Below are 18,618 nucleotides of genomic sequence, written 5' to 3' on the forward strand. Positions count from 1 at the left end.
TGAGACTGGCCAAGAACCCACCATCCTCCTGTCTTAGCCTCTCAACTACTGGATTACAAGTGTGCGCCACCTTGCTGGGTTTGGGATTCTTTCTTTACTTATGAATAAGCCTGACATGGTGGCGCATGCTTGTAATCCCAGAATTCGGGAGGCTGAGACAGGAGGATAACGTTCTTGGCCAGCCTCAGCTACTTAGTGAGGCCCTTTGCAACTCATTGAGATCCTGTTTCAAAATAAGAATAAAAAATAGGGATCGGGGTGCTGCTCGGAGGTAGAATGCCCCTGGGTTCCATCCCCAATACTGGGGGGGGGGGGGAGAAGGAAAATAGCTGGGTGTGGTAGTGCACACTTGTTTTCCCAGTACTTGGGAGGCTGAGACATTAGGATCACAAGTTTGTGGCCAGCCTCAGTTTTTTTTTTTTTTGGGGGGGGGGGGACTAGGGATGGAACCCAGGGGCATTCTACCTCGAAGCTACCCCCAGCCCTATTTTTTTAATCTTTATTTTGAAACAGGGTCTCACTCAGTTGCAAAGGGCCTCAGTAAGTACCTGAGGCTGTCTGTGAACCCAGATTCTCCTGTCTCAACCTCCAAAATGGTGGGATTACAAGCATACACTATCAAGCCCGGCCAGCCTCAGCTTCTTAGTGAGGTCCTCCACAAGCCAGTGAGACAGGAGGATTGCTCAGATTTGAAGCTAGCCTCGCTTAAGAGACCCTGTTTCCAAACAAAAATATAAAATAGGTCTGAGAGTGTAGCCCGGAGGTAAAAGGGCTTCCAGGAACCCCAGAACTACCAAAAAAAAAAAAAAAAAAAAAAAAAAAAAAAAAAAGGCTGAGGGTATAGCTCTTCCATTCCCAGTACCAGGAAAAAAAGTTATTTAAAGAATTGATGGTTTGTTCTAGCCATCCTAACATTTAAGCGAGTTATTCCATAAAGCTTAATTTACCAAATGGTGTTTACTTGTAACTCATGTTTTTTTGTACATTATGACACTTGATTATAACTCTGTAAGAGAAATTTTTTTCAATGATGTGGGAGAGCATGAATTTAGGTATGACTCACATTCCATTTGAGATCACCCTCTCACCATAAAGAATTAAGGGGAGGAAACAAAAGGCTGTGCAACTGATACAAGTATATTAACACAAATATTAAGTCACTTTTGATAATTTGATACCTTTGTAATCACAAAGGTAAAAAAGGTAAGAGATACATACAAAGGGTTACAATGTTGCTTCCCCAAATGAAAATTAACACAATATTTCAATTATCCTGTTAATGACAATGTAAAATGTTGAAGCTTACTTTCATATACAAGACTCTAATAAGGGTAATAAAAATACTCTAGCTGTTTATTGAATGATGATGTTTAAATATAATAAAGACTAGAATGCAAATGACCTGGATCAATTGAAAATTGAAAAATCTGGCTTTTAGCAAGGTAATTGTTTTGAAGCACTGAACTCATGCCCAAATGACAAATTATGAAAGAACACTCAAAAACAAACAGATTAAAATGACTAGTGATGAGTGATTGTTTACTGAAAGGAGAAAAGCCTGAAGCCAGCAGTGGTCGTGCATGCCTATAATCCCAGTAGGTGGGAGGCTGAGACAGGAGGATTAAAGCCTTAGTAGCAATGAGACTGAGCAACCCAAAGAAACCCTTGTTTCAAAGTAAAAAATAAAAAGGGCCGGTGGTGTAGCTCAGAGGCAGATGTCCCTGGGTCCAATCCTTGGTTAAAAAATGTGAACACACGCCCAATTCAGCAAATGGGACATGTAAAGAATTTCCAGAACTATTTTGACTTTTTACCAGCATTACCCAAGGCTACTTAGTATCCATTAGTTCACTATTGCCTTTGGAAAGAGTATAAATAAAAATTAATTCTCTTAATCTAAATACTGTTACCAGAGGCTTCCTTTATCCTCTACAACACTATCACTGATCTAAGTGCTATTCCTAAGAAAACAATGTGGAAACAACAAAGAATCAGATTTAAGAAAAAGAGTATAAACAGGACTGTAAGAGACCCAAATCTAATAGAAATATATGCTGTTCAAAATAAGCTTATATGCCCTTTTGATGAATTCATGATCAGGCCAGGCATGGTAGGGCATGCCAGTAATCCCAGCGCTTGGGAGGCTGAGACAGGATTGCACAGGTTCAAAGCCAGCCTCAGCTACTTAGTGAGACAGTTTCCAAATAAATGATAAAACAGGGCTTGGGGTGTAGCCCGGGGGTAGAAAGTCCCTGGGTTTCACCCTCCAGTACCACACACAAAATAAATAAATAAATAAATAAATAAATAAATAAATATTAAAAAAATAGAGCTGGAGTGTAGCTTGGAGGTAGAATGTCTCTAGGTTCAACCTTTAGTACAAAAAAAACCAAAAACAAACAAACAAACAAAACAAAACAAAACCCATGATAAGAGCTAAAAGCAGCAATCCCATTTCAAAAATAATTCTAAGGACTTTTTTCAAGACTGTTTTCTTAGCAAATGAGTTCCTAGTAACTACTTAAAAACAGTCAAAGTCCTCATTATAATACATTTATTTATTTAGTGCTGAGGATTGAGCCCAGGGGCAATCTACCTCCAAGGTATACTCTCAAGCTCTATTTTTTTTTTTTTTGAAACAGGGCCTCATTAAGTAGTTGAGGCTGGCTGCCAAACAGCAAACCTCTGGTTCTCAGCCTCCTTCAAGAATGCTCCACCGCTCCCGGATTTTTTCCTACATATTTTTCTGAATAACATTCATAAAACAGCTGTGATAAAAATTTAGAGTAAAAAATAGAGTGAGAATCCAGGCAAGGTTAAGCACTTCTTAACCACCCATTTCCCCCTACCTTAGCTAACCAATGAAACACATGTTAACTCTGAAGTATATCAAATTCATGACACTCATAGCTTAAAATAAAAATTTCAACTAAACGGGGAGTAGTGGCGCACACTTGTAATCCAGGCGCTTGGGAGGCTGAGACAGAAGGATTGTACAGATTCGAAGCCAGCCTCAGCTACTTAGTGAGGTTCTCAGCAACTTTGTGAGAGCCTGTTTCCAAATTAAGTATAAAAATAGGTCTGGGTGTATAGCCCGGAATAATTCCTGGGTTCCATCCCCAGTACCATCAAAAAAATTTAATAAATTAATTAAAAAAAATAAGTAAATAAATTCAACTAAATGCTATTATTCCATTTGTCAAGAGTTACAGGTTATGTTTTTAAAAATATCTTATTATTAAACTGTTAAGTTTATGTCAAAATTAATATGCAATGCTGGGCATGGTGGCCCACGCTTGTAATCCCAGCATTTGGGAGGCTGAGACAGGAGGATGGCGGTTCAGACAGCCTCAACTACTTAAGCCCTTTGCAACACAATGAGACCCTGTTTTCAATACAAAGAATAAAAACTAGGGCTGGGGAAGTAGCTAGGAGGTAGAATATCCCCAGGATTCCATCCCCAGTATCGCAAATATATATATATATATATATATATATATATATATATATATATATATATATAATATACAAAGACATAATCCTGTCATATATCTGAAGAGTTGATATTTGAATAACCAAAAGTGATGATCAGAATTTCCTTGACATTTTAGAAATTGTTAGTGAATGAAATATCTTCCTAAGACCTAGATCTTTCAAAGTTTTACTACAAAGGAATGTGACTGAGTGAATCCCAATTCACAATATTTAAATAAGGAGTCCAACGAAATTAAGACTTATCCCTGAAGGGCTAGGCATGCCCAACCATGCAGTACAGAGACTACTTAAATTATTCAAATGTAAAGTATAAAACTGAAATGGAAAAAAAAAAAACACCGATGTATCAACACAAGAAAAAATGTTTCTTACTTATCCTGCAGCTTAAGAGGCCTGGTTAGGGCCTAACACAGTTCTTTACAGTTTAACTCATCATAAAGTTTAAACACACACACACACTCCGCATTTAAAGCAAAACGTTTATCAGGTCATTTACCTATACGTTAACTCAGAACACTAAATTTACAGTAAAATTAATGCCCAACGTTTCCCCTGCATATTGATTTACTTTAAAATCTGGTGGTAGCAAAAGAGATTAAAATAGTACTTACATTTCTGCTGAATTTGGTGAAAGAATGGTGCATATAAAACCTGTGCATATAAACAATCGCAGTGTTTATTGTAAGCTGAGAGCTGAAACGTAACATTTAGGAAATAAACTGGAAAAAAACATCTACCAAAACAACTCTGATAGAAAATTCTCCGATCTACGGTCCTTTCTCAATGCCCTCTCATTCACGCCAGACCAAACCCCAAAGCGGAGATAAATAAAAGCCAGTGGGGTCGCGGGGGATAGATTTTACTCTAAATAAACAGCAGACAAACTGCTCAACATTTCATCTTAACGGTGCTACAGAGAGATTCCTGAAACTATCAGTGGCTACAACTAAACCCAAACAGTTGGAACGCGCGCGCACAAACGCCCATACAAAACCACGCCAAGCACATAAAGAGCCCAGAGTGAGCTCCCGAGGCGCGGGCGAGCCGCCATCGCGGGCGAGCCGCGCGGGGAGAGGCCCGGGCCCGCTCAGCCTCCCGCGAGCCCCTCGCACCCCTCGGCCCCGGGCCCGCGAGCCGGGCGGCCGCCGCCTGCGCCCAGCCCCGCCGCCGCCACGCGCCGGCACATTACACAACGCGGCTCCCGCCGCATTCCTGCCCCTCCTCCACCGGGGCCTCGCGGCGCCCTCGCCCGGCCGCCCGGCCGCCCTCGCCGCGCAGCCGAGGCCCCGAGGAGGCCGCGGCGGCGGCGCCATGTTCGCGGGACAGCGGGCCCGGCCGCCGGGCGAGGGAGCCGGGGCGTGAGGGGCGGAGGGTCAAGCACAGGGAAGGATACACATTGAGCCGCTGCCCCATGTCCTGGATGAGGTTGGCCGCCTGCTGGCGGTACGAGAGCTCTTTATCCGCCTCCACTCCGCAGCGGCGGCTCGGCGTGTTCTCCAGCTGTTCCCGAGTAAAGAACCAGCGAGAAGAAGCTCCACGGCCCGACGCCATGACACTTCCTCCTCCGCCCGCTCCCTCGCCCACCCCCGCCCCTCCCGGCTCGCGGACTCCCCGCCAAGGCCGCGCGACCCCGCCCCACTCGGCTCGCCGTAGGCCACGCGCCGCCCCTTCCCCCCGCCGCCGCCCGTGCGCCTGCGCGGGCCCGCCCTACCGGCTCACGCTCGCCTTTTGCTTTCTTTTTCCTGCCCCGGCCTCGCTCCCGCGCGGGACCACAATGCCCCGCGCCGCCTGTCATTGGCCCGCGCCGAGGACGGGGCGCTCGGAAGGAAAAGGTCGGCGCGGTGCATGCCGGGCCGGGGGTTGGCGGGGCCCAGGGCCCGGGAAGGAGAAGGCGCGAGAGGCCCCGGAGGCTGGGCCGCGGTCCCTGGCGTGGACCTCCCAGTCCAGGAGTTTGTTCCCGGAACCAGAGGCGGCGTTTTGAAAACAGAAAACCCTCCACTGTTGCTGTCTCATGTCACAACCTCCATTTTCCTTCGGGGTTGGTCCGGGTAGTGGGTCACAGGCGTGGGACTCCAGTGTTTAGGAACAGCCTCTGCCCAAGGGGCTGCTCCAGGAAGAATCTAGCTTAGGAAGAGGACGGAGGAAATAGAGCGTGTTTAGGTCTACGTTTGGCCGCACTTAAGTGCCCCCTCCCCGTGTTGCTCGACTACACGCGCAGGACATGTGTTTATGTCTAAAAATTACTTGCCAAAGGTTATGGAGTTAGTACCTGGAAGGGCTGGATGTCTAGGTCTTCCGTTCTGGCTGGATGTGTGTTTGTAAGCCGCGTTGTGTTTTGTTACAAAAGGTTGGAGGAGAAGCAGATATGCAAGGAGAATTGAGTCAAGATTTATATTTATTTTGGTACTGGGGATTGAACCCGGAGGCACACTATCTCTGAGCTACATCCCTAACCCTACTTTATTTTTTATTTTGAAACAGGGTGTGGCTAGAGCCTGGTGATATATGCCTGTGATCCCTGTATGTGGGAGTCTGAAACAGGTGGATCACTGTTTTGAAGACAACCGCAGCAAATAGACTCATCAACCTAGCGAGACCCTGTTTCAAAAATCAAAATAGGAGCTGGGCGTGGTGGCACATGCTTGTAATCAGCATTTGGGAGGCTGAGATAGGGGGATGGCGCAGGTTCGAAGCCAGCCTCAGCTACTTAGTGATGCCCTTTGAAACTCAGACCCTGTATCAAAATAAAGAATAAAAAAATAGGGCTGGGGGTGTCGCTTGGAGTTAGATTGCTCCCGGGGTTCTATCCCCAATACCAAAAGGGGGGGCGGGCTAGGGTTGTAGCTCAGAGGTAAAATGCCCCTGAATTCAATCCCCAGTACCAAAACAACAACAAAAACCCAGGGTCTGACTAAATTGCTTAAACTGACCTGGAACCTGTGATCCTCCAATCTCTACCTCCCAAGGTGTGCACCACAAAGCCTGGCAAAATTTACCTTTAGTATCTCATAAAGTAACATCTCACACACTTGTTGACGAATCCACTTCTCTGTGAGAAGAGTTTCTAGGTTAAAAACTTTTATATATTTGCTGAAGACCACAGAACACAGGCCCCCTTCTAAAAGGCAAGTGAGGTTACATTCACTTGAGTTTCTGATTAAGACTCCAGGCTTTTGTTACTGTTTGGGGGCTTCTTGGCTCAGCTTAGGGCAGTGTTTTCGCATTGCCTACTTCCATTGTATTATAATATGATTTAATTACAGTAGGCAGTTATCGTGGACAGTTGCTTAAATCTCTTTCTTGTTTTATGCCTTAAGTTACTTAGAAGTTCCCAATTGATTTAAAGCAGTGTTTTAAAAGGGCCTATCAACTCCACAGCCGTTTATGATAAAAAAACTATGGTGAAGAACTTCCTCGACTTGGTAAAGAGCATCTACCAAAAATAAAACAAAATACCTTCAGCCAACATAATTCTTAATGATGAGGAATTAGATCCTTTGTCCTTAAGATCCAGGAGAAGGCAAGGAGAATCCTTTTTTAGGATTCCTTTCAGCATAGTACTGGATATCTGAGCTAATACAATAAGAAATGAGAATAAATAGCATACAGATTGGGAAGAAATAAACCTGTCAATTCACAGATGGCATAATTGGTTATATAGACTATCCCCAAAAAATAAGCCCTCACCAATGATGACAGAAGTAGAAGAGGTCCATTTATGAGCCAAGGAGAGAGGCCTCAGAAGGAACCAACTATGTTGACACCTTGAAAAGAGGTAGATAGTTCTTCCAGAGATAATAAGAAAGGAAAAAATAATAGCATATGCTTTGTCTTTTTACCATGCTCAACTTTATTTACTTTTTTAGGCAAATTGGAATAATATGCAGAGTGGTAGTGGTGGGGAAAATTCCTAGAAAGCAACAGGAGGGGCAAGAAATATGGAGTGATGAACTCTATAAGTGAAAATAATGGGATAGGAATGGCTTAGGAAAAGATTTTTTTTTTTTTTTTTTTTTTTTTTTGGTGGTACTGGGGGTGGAACCCAGGGGCTCTCTACCTCCGGGCTATACTCCCAGACCTATTTTATATTTTATTTGGAAACAGGGTTTCACTAAGTTGCTGAGAGCCTCATTAAGTAGCTGAGGCTGGCTTCGAACCTGTGCGATCTTCCTGTTTCAGCCTCCCAAGGGCAGGGATTACAAGCGTGCACCACTACCTCCAGGGATTTAATTCTTACTAAGGTCCACATAACCTGTTTTTGCGCCAGCACAAATTACATGTCAATACTCAACTTTTGACTTTCTGGAGTATAAGAAGGGAAAACAACCCAAAAGAAGAGAGTAGTTTGGAAAAATTATATTTGATTTTAGAAATCAACCAGAAGCATATGAACCAGAGATGTTCATCACTCTCTGAGGAGCAAGTCCCTGTGGGACCATAAATGGAGTAGAACAAGGCTACCTTCCTATTGCGCAGCTCACTCTTCATAGCTAGCTTTATTTTTAAATTAATTAATTGCTAATTAATTATTTGTGTGTGTGAGTGCACCCAAGGGCATTCTACCTTTGAGCAACACCCCCATTTTTTTTCTAATTTGGAAATGGTCTAAGTTGTGGAAGGCCTCGCTAAGTTCACAGGCTTCAAACCTGCACTCCTCCTGTCTCAGTCTCCCAAGTACTGGAATTACAAGTGTGCACCACCACACCTGGCTTTTTGTTGTTGTTGTTTGTTTGTTTATATTGGTTTAATCCATGTCAAATGTAGTTTACAAAGGGAAAGGACAAGTACCTTTGTATAGAATATACAGACACAGCATCACTGGAGGGGCAAGGAGACAACTTTCCCCTGGGAACAGGAGCTCTACTCCCAGGAGTTCTTGGTAGAAAGCTGGGAAGCCAGGAGCGCCCTCAGCCTGCCTGACCTCAGCCTCAGCTCAGTCCTATTTCCTGCTCCACCCTCAACTCCTTATAAAGAACCCCATGAGCTAAGACTGAGAGGATCATGTCCCTTGGGGCACGTGCCCCATGTCTGGGAGAAGAAATAAACATCACTGAACACCGAGCAAATGGGAGAGGGAGGGATGCCACAGGAAAGGGAGAAGCAGGCACCCCAAGAGGTGGCTGGGCGGAGCCCCCAGACAGCCCTGAAGGAGGCACTGCTTCTTCCAAAGGTTCTTAAAAAAAAGAAGAAAATCATACAACCAAAGGGGAGGGAGTGGAGGGCGAAGGAGTTGTCCCATTTATACACGACATTGTAAACATACACGGTCTATATTACATGTGCTTCAGTCTGGTGTTCGCATGTCTGTCCGTCTGTCTGGGAGCTGGATCTCAGGAGCCTTCCCTGACTACTACTCCCCACCCCCACCTCCCTGCCCGACCCTGAGAACAGAGGCTGGAACAGGGATGGTCTAGAGCTTGGTGGTAGCCAGCAGGCAGGGCCTGGGCCTCAGGCTCCAGAGTCCTTGTATGTGTATGTGTGTGTACATGTGTATGCATGTATGTACATAGGGAACCTGTGTGCAAATATGTACAAGGGGCAGGGCCACTGTCACCATGTCACTTCCAAGTACTGGAATTACAAGTGTGCACCACCACACCTGGCTCAGAGTGACCCCGCCCTTTTACATTCTGCTCAGTATGCTAAGTTAAAAGTTAGTCAGGCACAGTGACACATGCCTGTAATTCTAGCTACTTGGGAGGCTGAGATGGATGGTTGTAAGTTTGAGGCCAGTCTGGACAATTTAGCAAGATCCTGTCTCAAAAAGGGGTGGTGACATAGCTCAGTTGTAGATTACTTACCTAATGTGTGTGAAGTCCTTGGTTCAATCCCCCAGTATCACAAGGAAAAATAAAAGAGTTTCTGGTAAATATAAGTATAATGGAACTTTTCTCCAGAATGGATAAGTCCCATCCAGTCTGAAATCACAACTGTGTTCCCATAGTTTACCTTCTTATCAATTTCCCATTCTCTTACTCTAAAAAAGTCCTTGTCCATCTTCCTAGACTCAGCCCAAGTTCCAGTTTCTGTGAAGACCTACCCAACCATTGGAGACCAAAATAAGTTCTTTTTACTGAAAAAGTTTTAACCTTTAAGTTGGGCGTGGTGGTGCATGCTTGTAATCCCAGAATTTGGGAGGCTGAGACCGGAGGATCATGATTCGCGGACAGCCTCAGCTACTTAGTGAGGCCCTTTGCAATTCAGTGAGACCTGGTTTCAAAAAAAAAAAAAAAAAAAATAGGGCAGGGGGTGTAGCTCGGAGGTTGAATGCCCCTGGGTTCCATCCCCAGACCCGCAAACAAAAACAAAAACAGTATAAATAATAGAACTTTTAAAACTTTATATTGTATTTTGCAGTAATTATTCCATAAACATGTGTCTTATTTCCTTAATTGGACTGTAAGCTCTTTGAGGGATGGCTGTCCTATGTTACATAATTTATGTTGTGGAGGTGAACAAATTCCCAGCCAAATTCTAGGCTAGTGGAAGGTGTTAAAAATGAATAAAACAAACCAGGCGTGGTGGGTCATGCTTGTAATCCCAGCATTTGGGAGGCTGAGACTTGAGGATCACGGTTTGTGGACAGCCTCAGGTGCTTAGTGAGGCTCTCCTCAACTTAGTGAGACCCTGTTTCAAAATAAAGAATAAAAAATAGGGCAGGGAGTGTAGCTTGGAGGTCGATTGACCCTGGATTTCATCCCCAGACCCGCAAAAAAACAAAACAAAACAAAACAAAAAACAGCTGAGTGTGGTGGTATATACCTGTAATACCAGTACTTGGGAGGCTGAGACAGGAAGAGTGCAGGTTCCAGGCCAGTTTTAGCAACTTAGCGAAACCCTGTTTTACAGTAAAAAATAAAATAGGGCTGGGGGTATAGCTCAAAGGTACAATGTGCACAGTCCTCAGTAGTAATAATAATAATAATAATAGAACAGAACAACTTATTTGGGCCTAAATCACACATCCTTGATCAAATTGGAGAACCCACCTGAAATCTTCTAAATGAATTTGGTGCTGGTTTATCTCTATGTAAATCACTAATGACATTTTATTTTCTCTTTTCCAGATTAAAAAGGCACTGAGAGGATAATTTTTTTATTTATATGTGAGATAATGTACTGATTTTCAAAATGAAAGCACTTGTGAATCATTTTTCGTTATAATTTAGGGTATTTGGGGATATTTTATTTCTGGGTAAAATAATTCAAAATTGTATTTTGTAATGTACATGTGATACATATTTAACAACAAAAGTGAAATATCTTCTTGAATGTTGTTTTTGTAGCCAATTCAGTCATTCAAATTGTTTTTTCTCAAGATCCAAAAATTCCAGGGCGTTACCAGCTTTGAGTTTATCCTAAAAAAAAAAAAAAAAAAAAAATATATATATATATATATATATATATATATATATATAAGTTGTTTGTAAAATACTTTATCAAAGTGTCTTCATCGACTTTTTGAGATATCAACTCCCCAATATGAGAGAAAACTTCGCCGATTATACAGTGAATCTCTTAATAAAATCCTCTTTTTTTGTGTGGTACTGGGGATGGAACCCAGGGGCATTCTACCCCTGAGCTACACCTCCAGCCCTATTTTTAATTCTTTATTTTGAGACAGGGTGTCAGTGACTTTCAGAGAGCCTCACTTAATAACTGAGGCTGTCTGTGAACTGCAATCTTTCGGTCTCAGCCTCCTAAATGCTGGGATTACAAGCCTGTGCCACCATGCCTGGCAATAAAATCCTCTTGACCCATATTTTGCCCCACTATTTGAAATCTGAAACTTGATTGTAGGAGGAGATAAACTGACTTATAGAAGAGATTTATAAAGAGCCCTACAAGGAAAATGCCCTTTGGAAATTTTTAGTGGACTCTTCAATAGGTTTGAAGGACTATTTGGAGACATAAACAGAGAAAAGGTACAATTTTAAGTCTATGGAACAAGAGGGTTGGACAGAGTGCCCAGAAGTAATGTAACCATCCTCTGGCTTCTGAGCATGTGCATTGCTCTTTCATATGGCCCTGAATAAAAGGTGAGCTCTTTCAGGACAAGAGAAGTTATACAGATGAAGGGTCTCAGGAATACAAATTAGGTACATCTCATTTATTTCACATGAAAAAATGCCCTAATTTTTTTCTAACTCCTCCCTAGTCAGGCTATACCATATCTGTAGAACAAAGTGACCTGAGGGACAACTTTGGGTGTCTGGTTTCTGTCTAGCTTGCCAAGGACAGAGGTGTAGCCATTGGTGGAAAGAAACGTGTATGATGGTTTACAACATCCATACCTTGAATGTATGAATGTTACCTACATCAGCCCTCCATACCGTGACTGCTTTTGGGTTCTTACACAGCCTTGAAGAGTGGAAGATTTGGGGCAGAGACCTCTTACTTAGGGTTCTTCTCTGATGCACACTCTTCCTTAGAGGAAGATTTCACAAGTGACTTACTGCTTGGAAAAGCCATCTCCTTGAGCCTTTAAAATAGATTGGTACCATGTTTCCTTTGAAGGTGATACCCTTTGGTGTGTTAGAGACCTTTTAGTGAGTCAAGGGCTTTTGAGTTGCCTGTATATGCTGTAACCCAACAGTTAATATCACTTTAGGCAAATTGCTCAACCCCTAAATCTTGTTTTCTTCCACATTTTGGTAGGAATCTAACTGTATACCTTCCAGTGCTGTACTCATCAAATGGATTTATTTATTGTATTTGACATTTCTTTAGGGTGTATACTTTCTTACGGTTCAATACTCAAGAGTTATAAAATGGGTATACCATTTCATTACCATCATCCAACTACTAAATCTGAAACTTGTTTACAAGAGGAGAGGAAGAGACTTAAAAGGGGGCAAGGCCTCCTAAGGAAGTGCCCTTCTTTGGAAACGTTTTCTTCCCAGAGTTGTCAGTTTCTTTTTTATTTCTTCAGGGATATTTTATGTGTACAAAGGAAATACTTATACTTTGGCATATAGATATTTTTTATAAATGGATAGTATCTACAAATGAAAGTATACTGTACAAATTTTTTATATCTTCCTTTTCAAAACATCTTAGAAGTGAATTTTAATATTTTATGGCTATATATATTTCATTATATGGATATATTATTTAGTTAACTACTCCCCTAAAGATTGCTTTCAGTATTTTATTACAGTGTTATAGTGAATAACCTTGTATAAAATGTGTTGTGAATTTGTGGTTGTGTAAATTTTTATTCAAGATGTTTTTTTTTGTGTGTGTGTAGCACTGGGGTTCCTGGAAACCCTACCTCCAGGCTACACTCCCAGACCTATTTTATATTTTTTTATTTGGTGGTACTGAGGGGTGGAACCCACAGGCTTTCTACCTCCGGGCTATACTCCCAGACCTTTTTTTTAAATATTTTATTTGGAAACAGGGTCTCACTAAGTTGCTGAAAGCCTCACTAAGTAGCTGAGGCTGGCTTCAAACCCGTGCGATCCTCCTGTCTCAGCCTCCCAAGCGCAGGGATTACAAGTGTGCACCACCACGCCCGGCTCTTATATTTTTTTATTTGGAAACAGGGTCTCTTAAGCCAGCAAGGCTGACTTCAAACCTGCGTGATCCTACTGTCTCTGCCTCCCAAGCACAGGGATTACAAGCGTGTGCTACCACGCCTGGCCTTTATTCAAGATTTTTAAAAAAATACTTTTTTGTGTGGTTTTGAGGATTGAACCCAGAGGCATTCCACCTTCAAGCTACACCCCCAGCCCAATTTTATTTCTTATTTGGAAACAGGCTGTCCTCAAACCTGTAATCCTCCTGTCTCAGCTTCCCAAGTACTGGGATTACAGGTGTGTACCACCACCCCTGGCTCTTAAAAAAAAAAATACTTGAAAGCAGTGAGCACATAAATAAACTATTAGAGGCATAAAGTAATTATTATTCCACTAAAATCTTAATCAGGATACTTGGCATAATCTGGTTTCTGTTTAATTTGTTTAATATTATAGAAGGTTTTTAATTTTCAACGTTTGTTGTTAAAAACTAAAAAAAAGTTAGAACAACTAAAAGTTAGAACAACTTTTTACTTATTAGATAAATATTTGACAATTTATTTGACAATCTTAGTGCCTCAATGGAAATGCCAGAGGGGGGTGCTTCTATGTGAAGGAGTCTGAGGCTTTCCATTTAATAATTTGTAACTAGTATATATCAGAATGAATTCTTGGCATCTGTTAATGTACTGAAGCCTATTCAAAAGATTTGATGAGCCTTGTCTTTAATAGAAGGAAACTTCTGGATTCTACTTTAGAAGAAAGCCTGTAAGTATGCAAAAGGATTTATGACTAAGATGTTTGTAATTTTTTGGTGTTACTGGGGGTGGAACCCAGAGGCCTTCTACCTCCAGGCTATACTCCCAGACCTTTTTTAAAAAATATATTTTATTTGGAAACGGTCTCACTAAGTTGCTGAAAGCCTCACTAAGTAGCTGAGGCTGGCTTCGAACCTGTGTGATCCTCCTTTCTCAGCCTCCCAAGCGCAGGGATTATAAGTGTGTGCCACCACGCCCGGCTAAGATGTTTGTAAATTTTATTACAAGTTCACATATCTTTTTTTTTTTTTCATGTTGGCCATCCCTGAGCCCTGGTAGTGACTGGTGGTAAAGCTTTAGGAAAAACTCGTGTTTTTGAGGGTGGGTAGGGAGGAGATAGCAAAGGAGAGAAAGTCTGAGGACACTGAATCTCATTTTAAATTTGTCCTGACTCAGGAGCCTAAGAGAATAGGTAGTGGTAGCATTATGGCACATTTTGGTATCATATTTCCACTTTTAAAATCAAACATTGAGAAAAAAACCAGTTGAATAAAGGTTCTGATTTCTTGGGCTCTTAATATTGAGACTATAGTTTCAATATCTAGGCAGAATCACTACAAGTTTTGAGATTGGTAGATGTGTAACAAAATTAAAGGAAAAAGACATTTTCCTTATACATTAAACACAAATATATTATCATGATATACTTATTTTATTAATTTAGTATTAGACTGACTTTCAGCTTTGTTACATTTCTTTTCCCTTTGATAGTTTGCTTATTTCTGAAGATATAGTAATAGTTCTAGGAATAAGTATGTTTCCTCTGTTCTTTGCTATGTGTCAAATGCTCTGAAAACAAACCTAATTAGAACAGAAAACTCAGGCCGTGAAAGGAAGGAAATATATACCTTTGTTTCTTCGTCAAATTCTTCCATGGACTCTATTAATTTCCCAGGTTCTAGCTCACCTAGTGGAAAGGGGTAATCAGTTCCCAAAATAACTTTATCCTGAAAAGAGACAATATGACTTAATTTGTTAATCTGTAGTATATGAGAGTCTTTTATAAACTTTATTATATTTAATTAAAATAAAGACTTTTGATAAAATAACATATTTCTTCCTGATTAATAGAAACTTGAAATTGCTCTAAAATATTAAACATTTAATGGTTCAAATTTAATCTTCACATTTTTTACCAGCAGGTGTCACTATTAAGTCTCCTAAAGTTTCAAAGCAACCCCCATCCTCCCTTGTTTTGTTCAATAACTGACATGGAGAATACTGAAATATAAATATGTATTTGTTTAATTAAAATATACTTATATACTCAGATGAAATTAAGTATTCTATCTTTCTTAGAGTGATAGAGCTGATCACACACTGAAAGCATGCTAGAGTTAGAAAGAAAAAAGTTGAAAAAAACAACTATGAAACTATCTGAAGAAAACAGGAGAAATTCTTGAGAACAATGAAATGAGTAAGGATTTTTTTTGTACAAGATCTGGAAAGCACAGGAAACAAAATCAAAATCAGACAAATGGGATTACATCAAATTCAAAAGCTGCTCAGTTAAAGAAACTAGCATCAGTGAAAACACAACCTACAGAATGAGTGAAAATATTTGCAAATTATACATCTGACAAGGGGCTAATATCTCAAATATATAAGGAACTCAAACATAAGTAATCTGTCTAAAAATGGCAAAAGACCTGAATATACATTCTCAAGAGAAGACATAAATGGACAACAGATGTATGAGAAAAAGGCTCAACATCATTAATTATTAAGAAAATGTGAGTAATATCTACAGTTTGCTATCGCCTCACTCCAGTAAGAATGGCCATTATCCAAAAGGCAGTATCAAAGAAAAAAAAAATCCACCCACCAAAGGTACATGCTGGGAGGATACAGCAAAAAGGCAATCTCTACACACTGTTGGTGGGAATGAAATCATTACATCCAATATGGAAAGCAGTGTGGAGATTCCTCAATGAATTAAAAATAGAGCTACTGTGATCCAGCTATCTCACTACTGGGTATGTATACAAAGGAAATGACATTAGAATGTCAAAGAGACATCTGTACCCACGTGTGTGAGTGTTGTAGCGCTATTCCAATGTATGGAATCAACCTAAGTGTCCGTCAACCAATAATGTGCTTTGTAGTTAGTTATATTAGTTAAAAATTTCTCTGAAATTTTACATAATTTGAAACAGCTACTTTTTCTTTTTGGTCCCTCTTGACCTGGATATTTTTGAATAACAAAGATTAGTTATTTTATAGAATGACCCTCAGTTTGTGTTTGTTTGATATTTCCTCAGGATTATGTATTGATTATGTGTTTCTGGTAGGAATACTACAGAAGTGTGTCTTTTTCAGTGTATCATCAGTTTGTTTCTATTGGTGATGGTTTAGTGTCCAATAGGTTTCTGTACTATGAAGTTACTGTGTGTGTGTGTGTGTGTGTGTGTGTGTGTGTGTGTGTGTGTGGTATGGTACTGAGGATGAAACTCAGTGGCATCATACCTCTGAGCTACACCCCCAGCCCTATTTTTTATTCTTTATTTTGAAACAGGGTCTCACTGAGTTGCAAAGGGCCTTGCTAAGTGGCTGAGGCTGCCCACAAACCGCAATCCTCCTGTCTCAGCCTCCCAAATGCTGGGATTACAAGTGTGCACCACTACGCTCAGCTCTTGAAGTTACTATTTTTTCTTATTATAGTTAATAAACAATTTGTGTGGAGAGACATTGAGATATGTAAAGTATCTTGTTCTTCATTAGATGTAGCCACTGGTTTGATCATTCAATAATGACTTTCTTACTGTATCATTCTTTCTATATTCATTAATTAGAAAAATATTTTATGTATGTATAAAATATGTAATATAATATGAGTATATGTATAAATACAATATATGTGTTCATCTGTGCATTTATTATTTATTTGCATCATTTTGGACCATGGACTATTTCATGAGTTATCATTTATAGCTGTCATTATTTATCTGCATAATAAGATCATCTCAGATTTGATCATTGTGGATTCTATCAAGTTGACTCCTGTGTCTTTATGCTATTTTCCACATCTTTCTTTGAGTACTTTCTTCCTTTCAGGGGGAAAAAAAAGTTGTTCTAGCTCATTTTGTACTTTCTCTGTCCTGGAATCAGCCTTTTCTCCTAGCAGTCCAACTTCCTTATAAGAAATAATATCTACAAACGAAGATCTGGGCACTAGATGCTGTAATTGTTACTGATATGGTAACACACATATACATGCATATCTATATTTTTATATCTATTTGTATTAAAAATATAAGTTTATGCCAATCATATATATATTTTTTAATTAATTTTTTTGGGGGGTGGTACTGGGGTTCCTGGAAGCCCTTCTCTCTCCGGGCTACACTCCCAGACCTATTTTATATTTTTTTATTTGGAAACAGGGTCTCTTAAGCCAGCGAGGCTGGCTCCAAACCAGCACAATCCTCCTGTTTCAGCCTCCCAAGCGCGGGGATTACAAGCGTGTGTGCCTGGCGTTCCAATTATATATTTTTAATCCAAACACCACAGGGTACCTTCTAGTCTTCCCATCTTTCATATCTCTAACTACCTTCTACAGCAGTGAGATGTCTGGCATTTTACTCATTTTATCTACAAGTCTAGAATGTACAGAAAGTACTTTAAGAATTATTATCCCATACTACTGCAAAAGCAAATCCACTACTAACTAGAATTCATTATTCTTTTTTTTTTTTTTTCAGTACTGTGGATGTAACCCAGGGGTATTCTACCTCAGAGCTACACCCCCAGTCCTATTTTTTTGTTGTTGTTGTTGTACTGGGGGTAGAACCCAGGGGCTTTTCTACCTCCAGACTATACTTTATTTGGAAACAGGGTCTCACTATGTTGCTGAGAGTCTCACTAAGTAGCTGAAGCTAGCTTTGAACCTGTGATCCTCCTGATTCAGCCTCCCAAGCGCTGGGATTATAAGCGTGCACCACCACACCTGGCTTCCCAGCCCTATTTTTTATTCTTTATTTTGAAATAGGATCTCACTGAGTTGCAAAGGGCCTCACTAAGTGGCTGAAGCTGTCCGCGAACCTTGATCCTCCTATCTCAGCCTTTTTTTTTTTTTTTTTTTTTTGCAGGTCTGGGGATGGAACCTGGGAGCATTCGACCTCTGAGCTAGACTTCCTGCCCTTGTTTTTATTCTTTAATTTGAAACTGGGTCTCACTAAGTTGCAGAGGGCCTCACTAAGTAGTTGAGGCTTTCCGCGAACCACGATCCTCCAGTCTCAGCCTCTGGAATGCTGGGATTACAAGGGTGCGCCACAACGCCCGGCCTATCTCAGCCTTTCAAATGCTGGGATTACAATTATGCACCAACACACCTGGCCATTATTCATTTTTACTAAGGTAATACTGACAGACTAAAATACAAATTCTTAACAATGAATTTGATGAGATTTGACAAATAAGTACAACCATGTCACCTACGCTCCTATGTAGATATGTAGATAGAACATACCTCCATCATCCCTGAAATCTTCCTCACACACCTTCTCAGTCATTTTCTCCTCTCAAAGGAGGCCTAAGAGTCAGTGTTTCTCTGTACTACCATTCCCTGACTACAAAAACTCACTTTATTTTGTTTACACATTATTATAAGACTTTGTTTGACTAAGGCTTTCCATGGATTAAAAACATTTCAAAACATTGTACTAGAGTATAAGTTTCGTCATGACAAAATTCTTTGAATCATACTGACTCCCACCCACTTTAACCCTATATAATGTTAATATTACCTGGGGAACTTTTTAGAAAATATCTACCCTACATTCTAC

At 40.7% G+C, this 18,618-nt stretch overlaps 2 protein-coding genes across 8 annotated transcripts in view; both read right to left on the bottom strand.

Moving 5' to 3' along the window:
* Positions 1-5,046, bottom strand: part of CCNT2 (cyclin T2) — a gene marked incomplete at both ends in the record, with an annotated part of 44,122 nt that extends 39,076 nt beyond the window's left edge. For all 6 annotated transcript variants that reach the window (XM_080690029.1, XM_080690028.1, XM_080690027.1 and 3 more), the window contains 2 exons: positions 4,107-4,188; positions 4,889-5,046. In XM_080690029.1, the coding sequence (XP_080546155.1) occupies positions 4,107-4,188; positions 4,889-5,046 (240 nt within the window). The remainder of the gene's footprint in view (positions 1-4,106; positions 4,189-4,888) is intronic.
* A 5,744-nt stretch (positions 5,047-10,790) lies between these two features.
* Positions 10,791-18,618, bottom strand: part of ACMSD (aminocarboxymuconate semialdehyde decarboxylase) — a gene marked incomplete at both ends in the record, with an annotated part of 76,203 nt that continues 68,375 nt past the window's right edge. For both annotated transcript variants that reach the window (XM_080690283.1, XM_080690284.1), the window contains 2 exons: positions 10,791-10,853; positions 14,683-14,781. In XM_080690283.1, the coding sequence (XP_080546409.1) occupies positions 10,791-10,853; positions 14,683-14,781 (162 nt within the window). The remainder of the gene's footprint in view (positions 10,854-14,682; positions 14,782-18,618) is intronic.

Source organism: Muscardinus avellanarius, assembly GCF_963383645.1.
Source record: "Muscardinus avellanarius genome assembly, chromosome: 2".
Taxonomy (NCBI): domain Eukaryota; kingdom Metazoa; phylum Chordata; class Mammalia; order Rodentia; family Gliridae; genus Muscardinus; species Muscardinus avellanarius.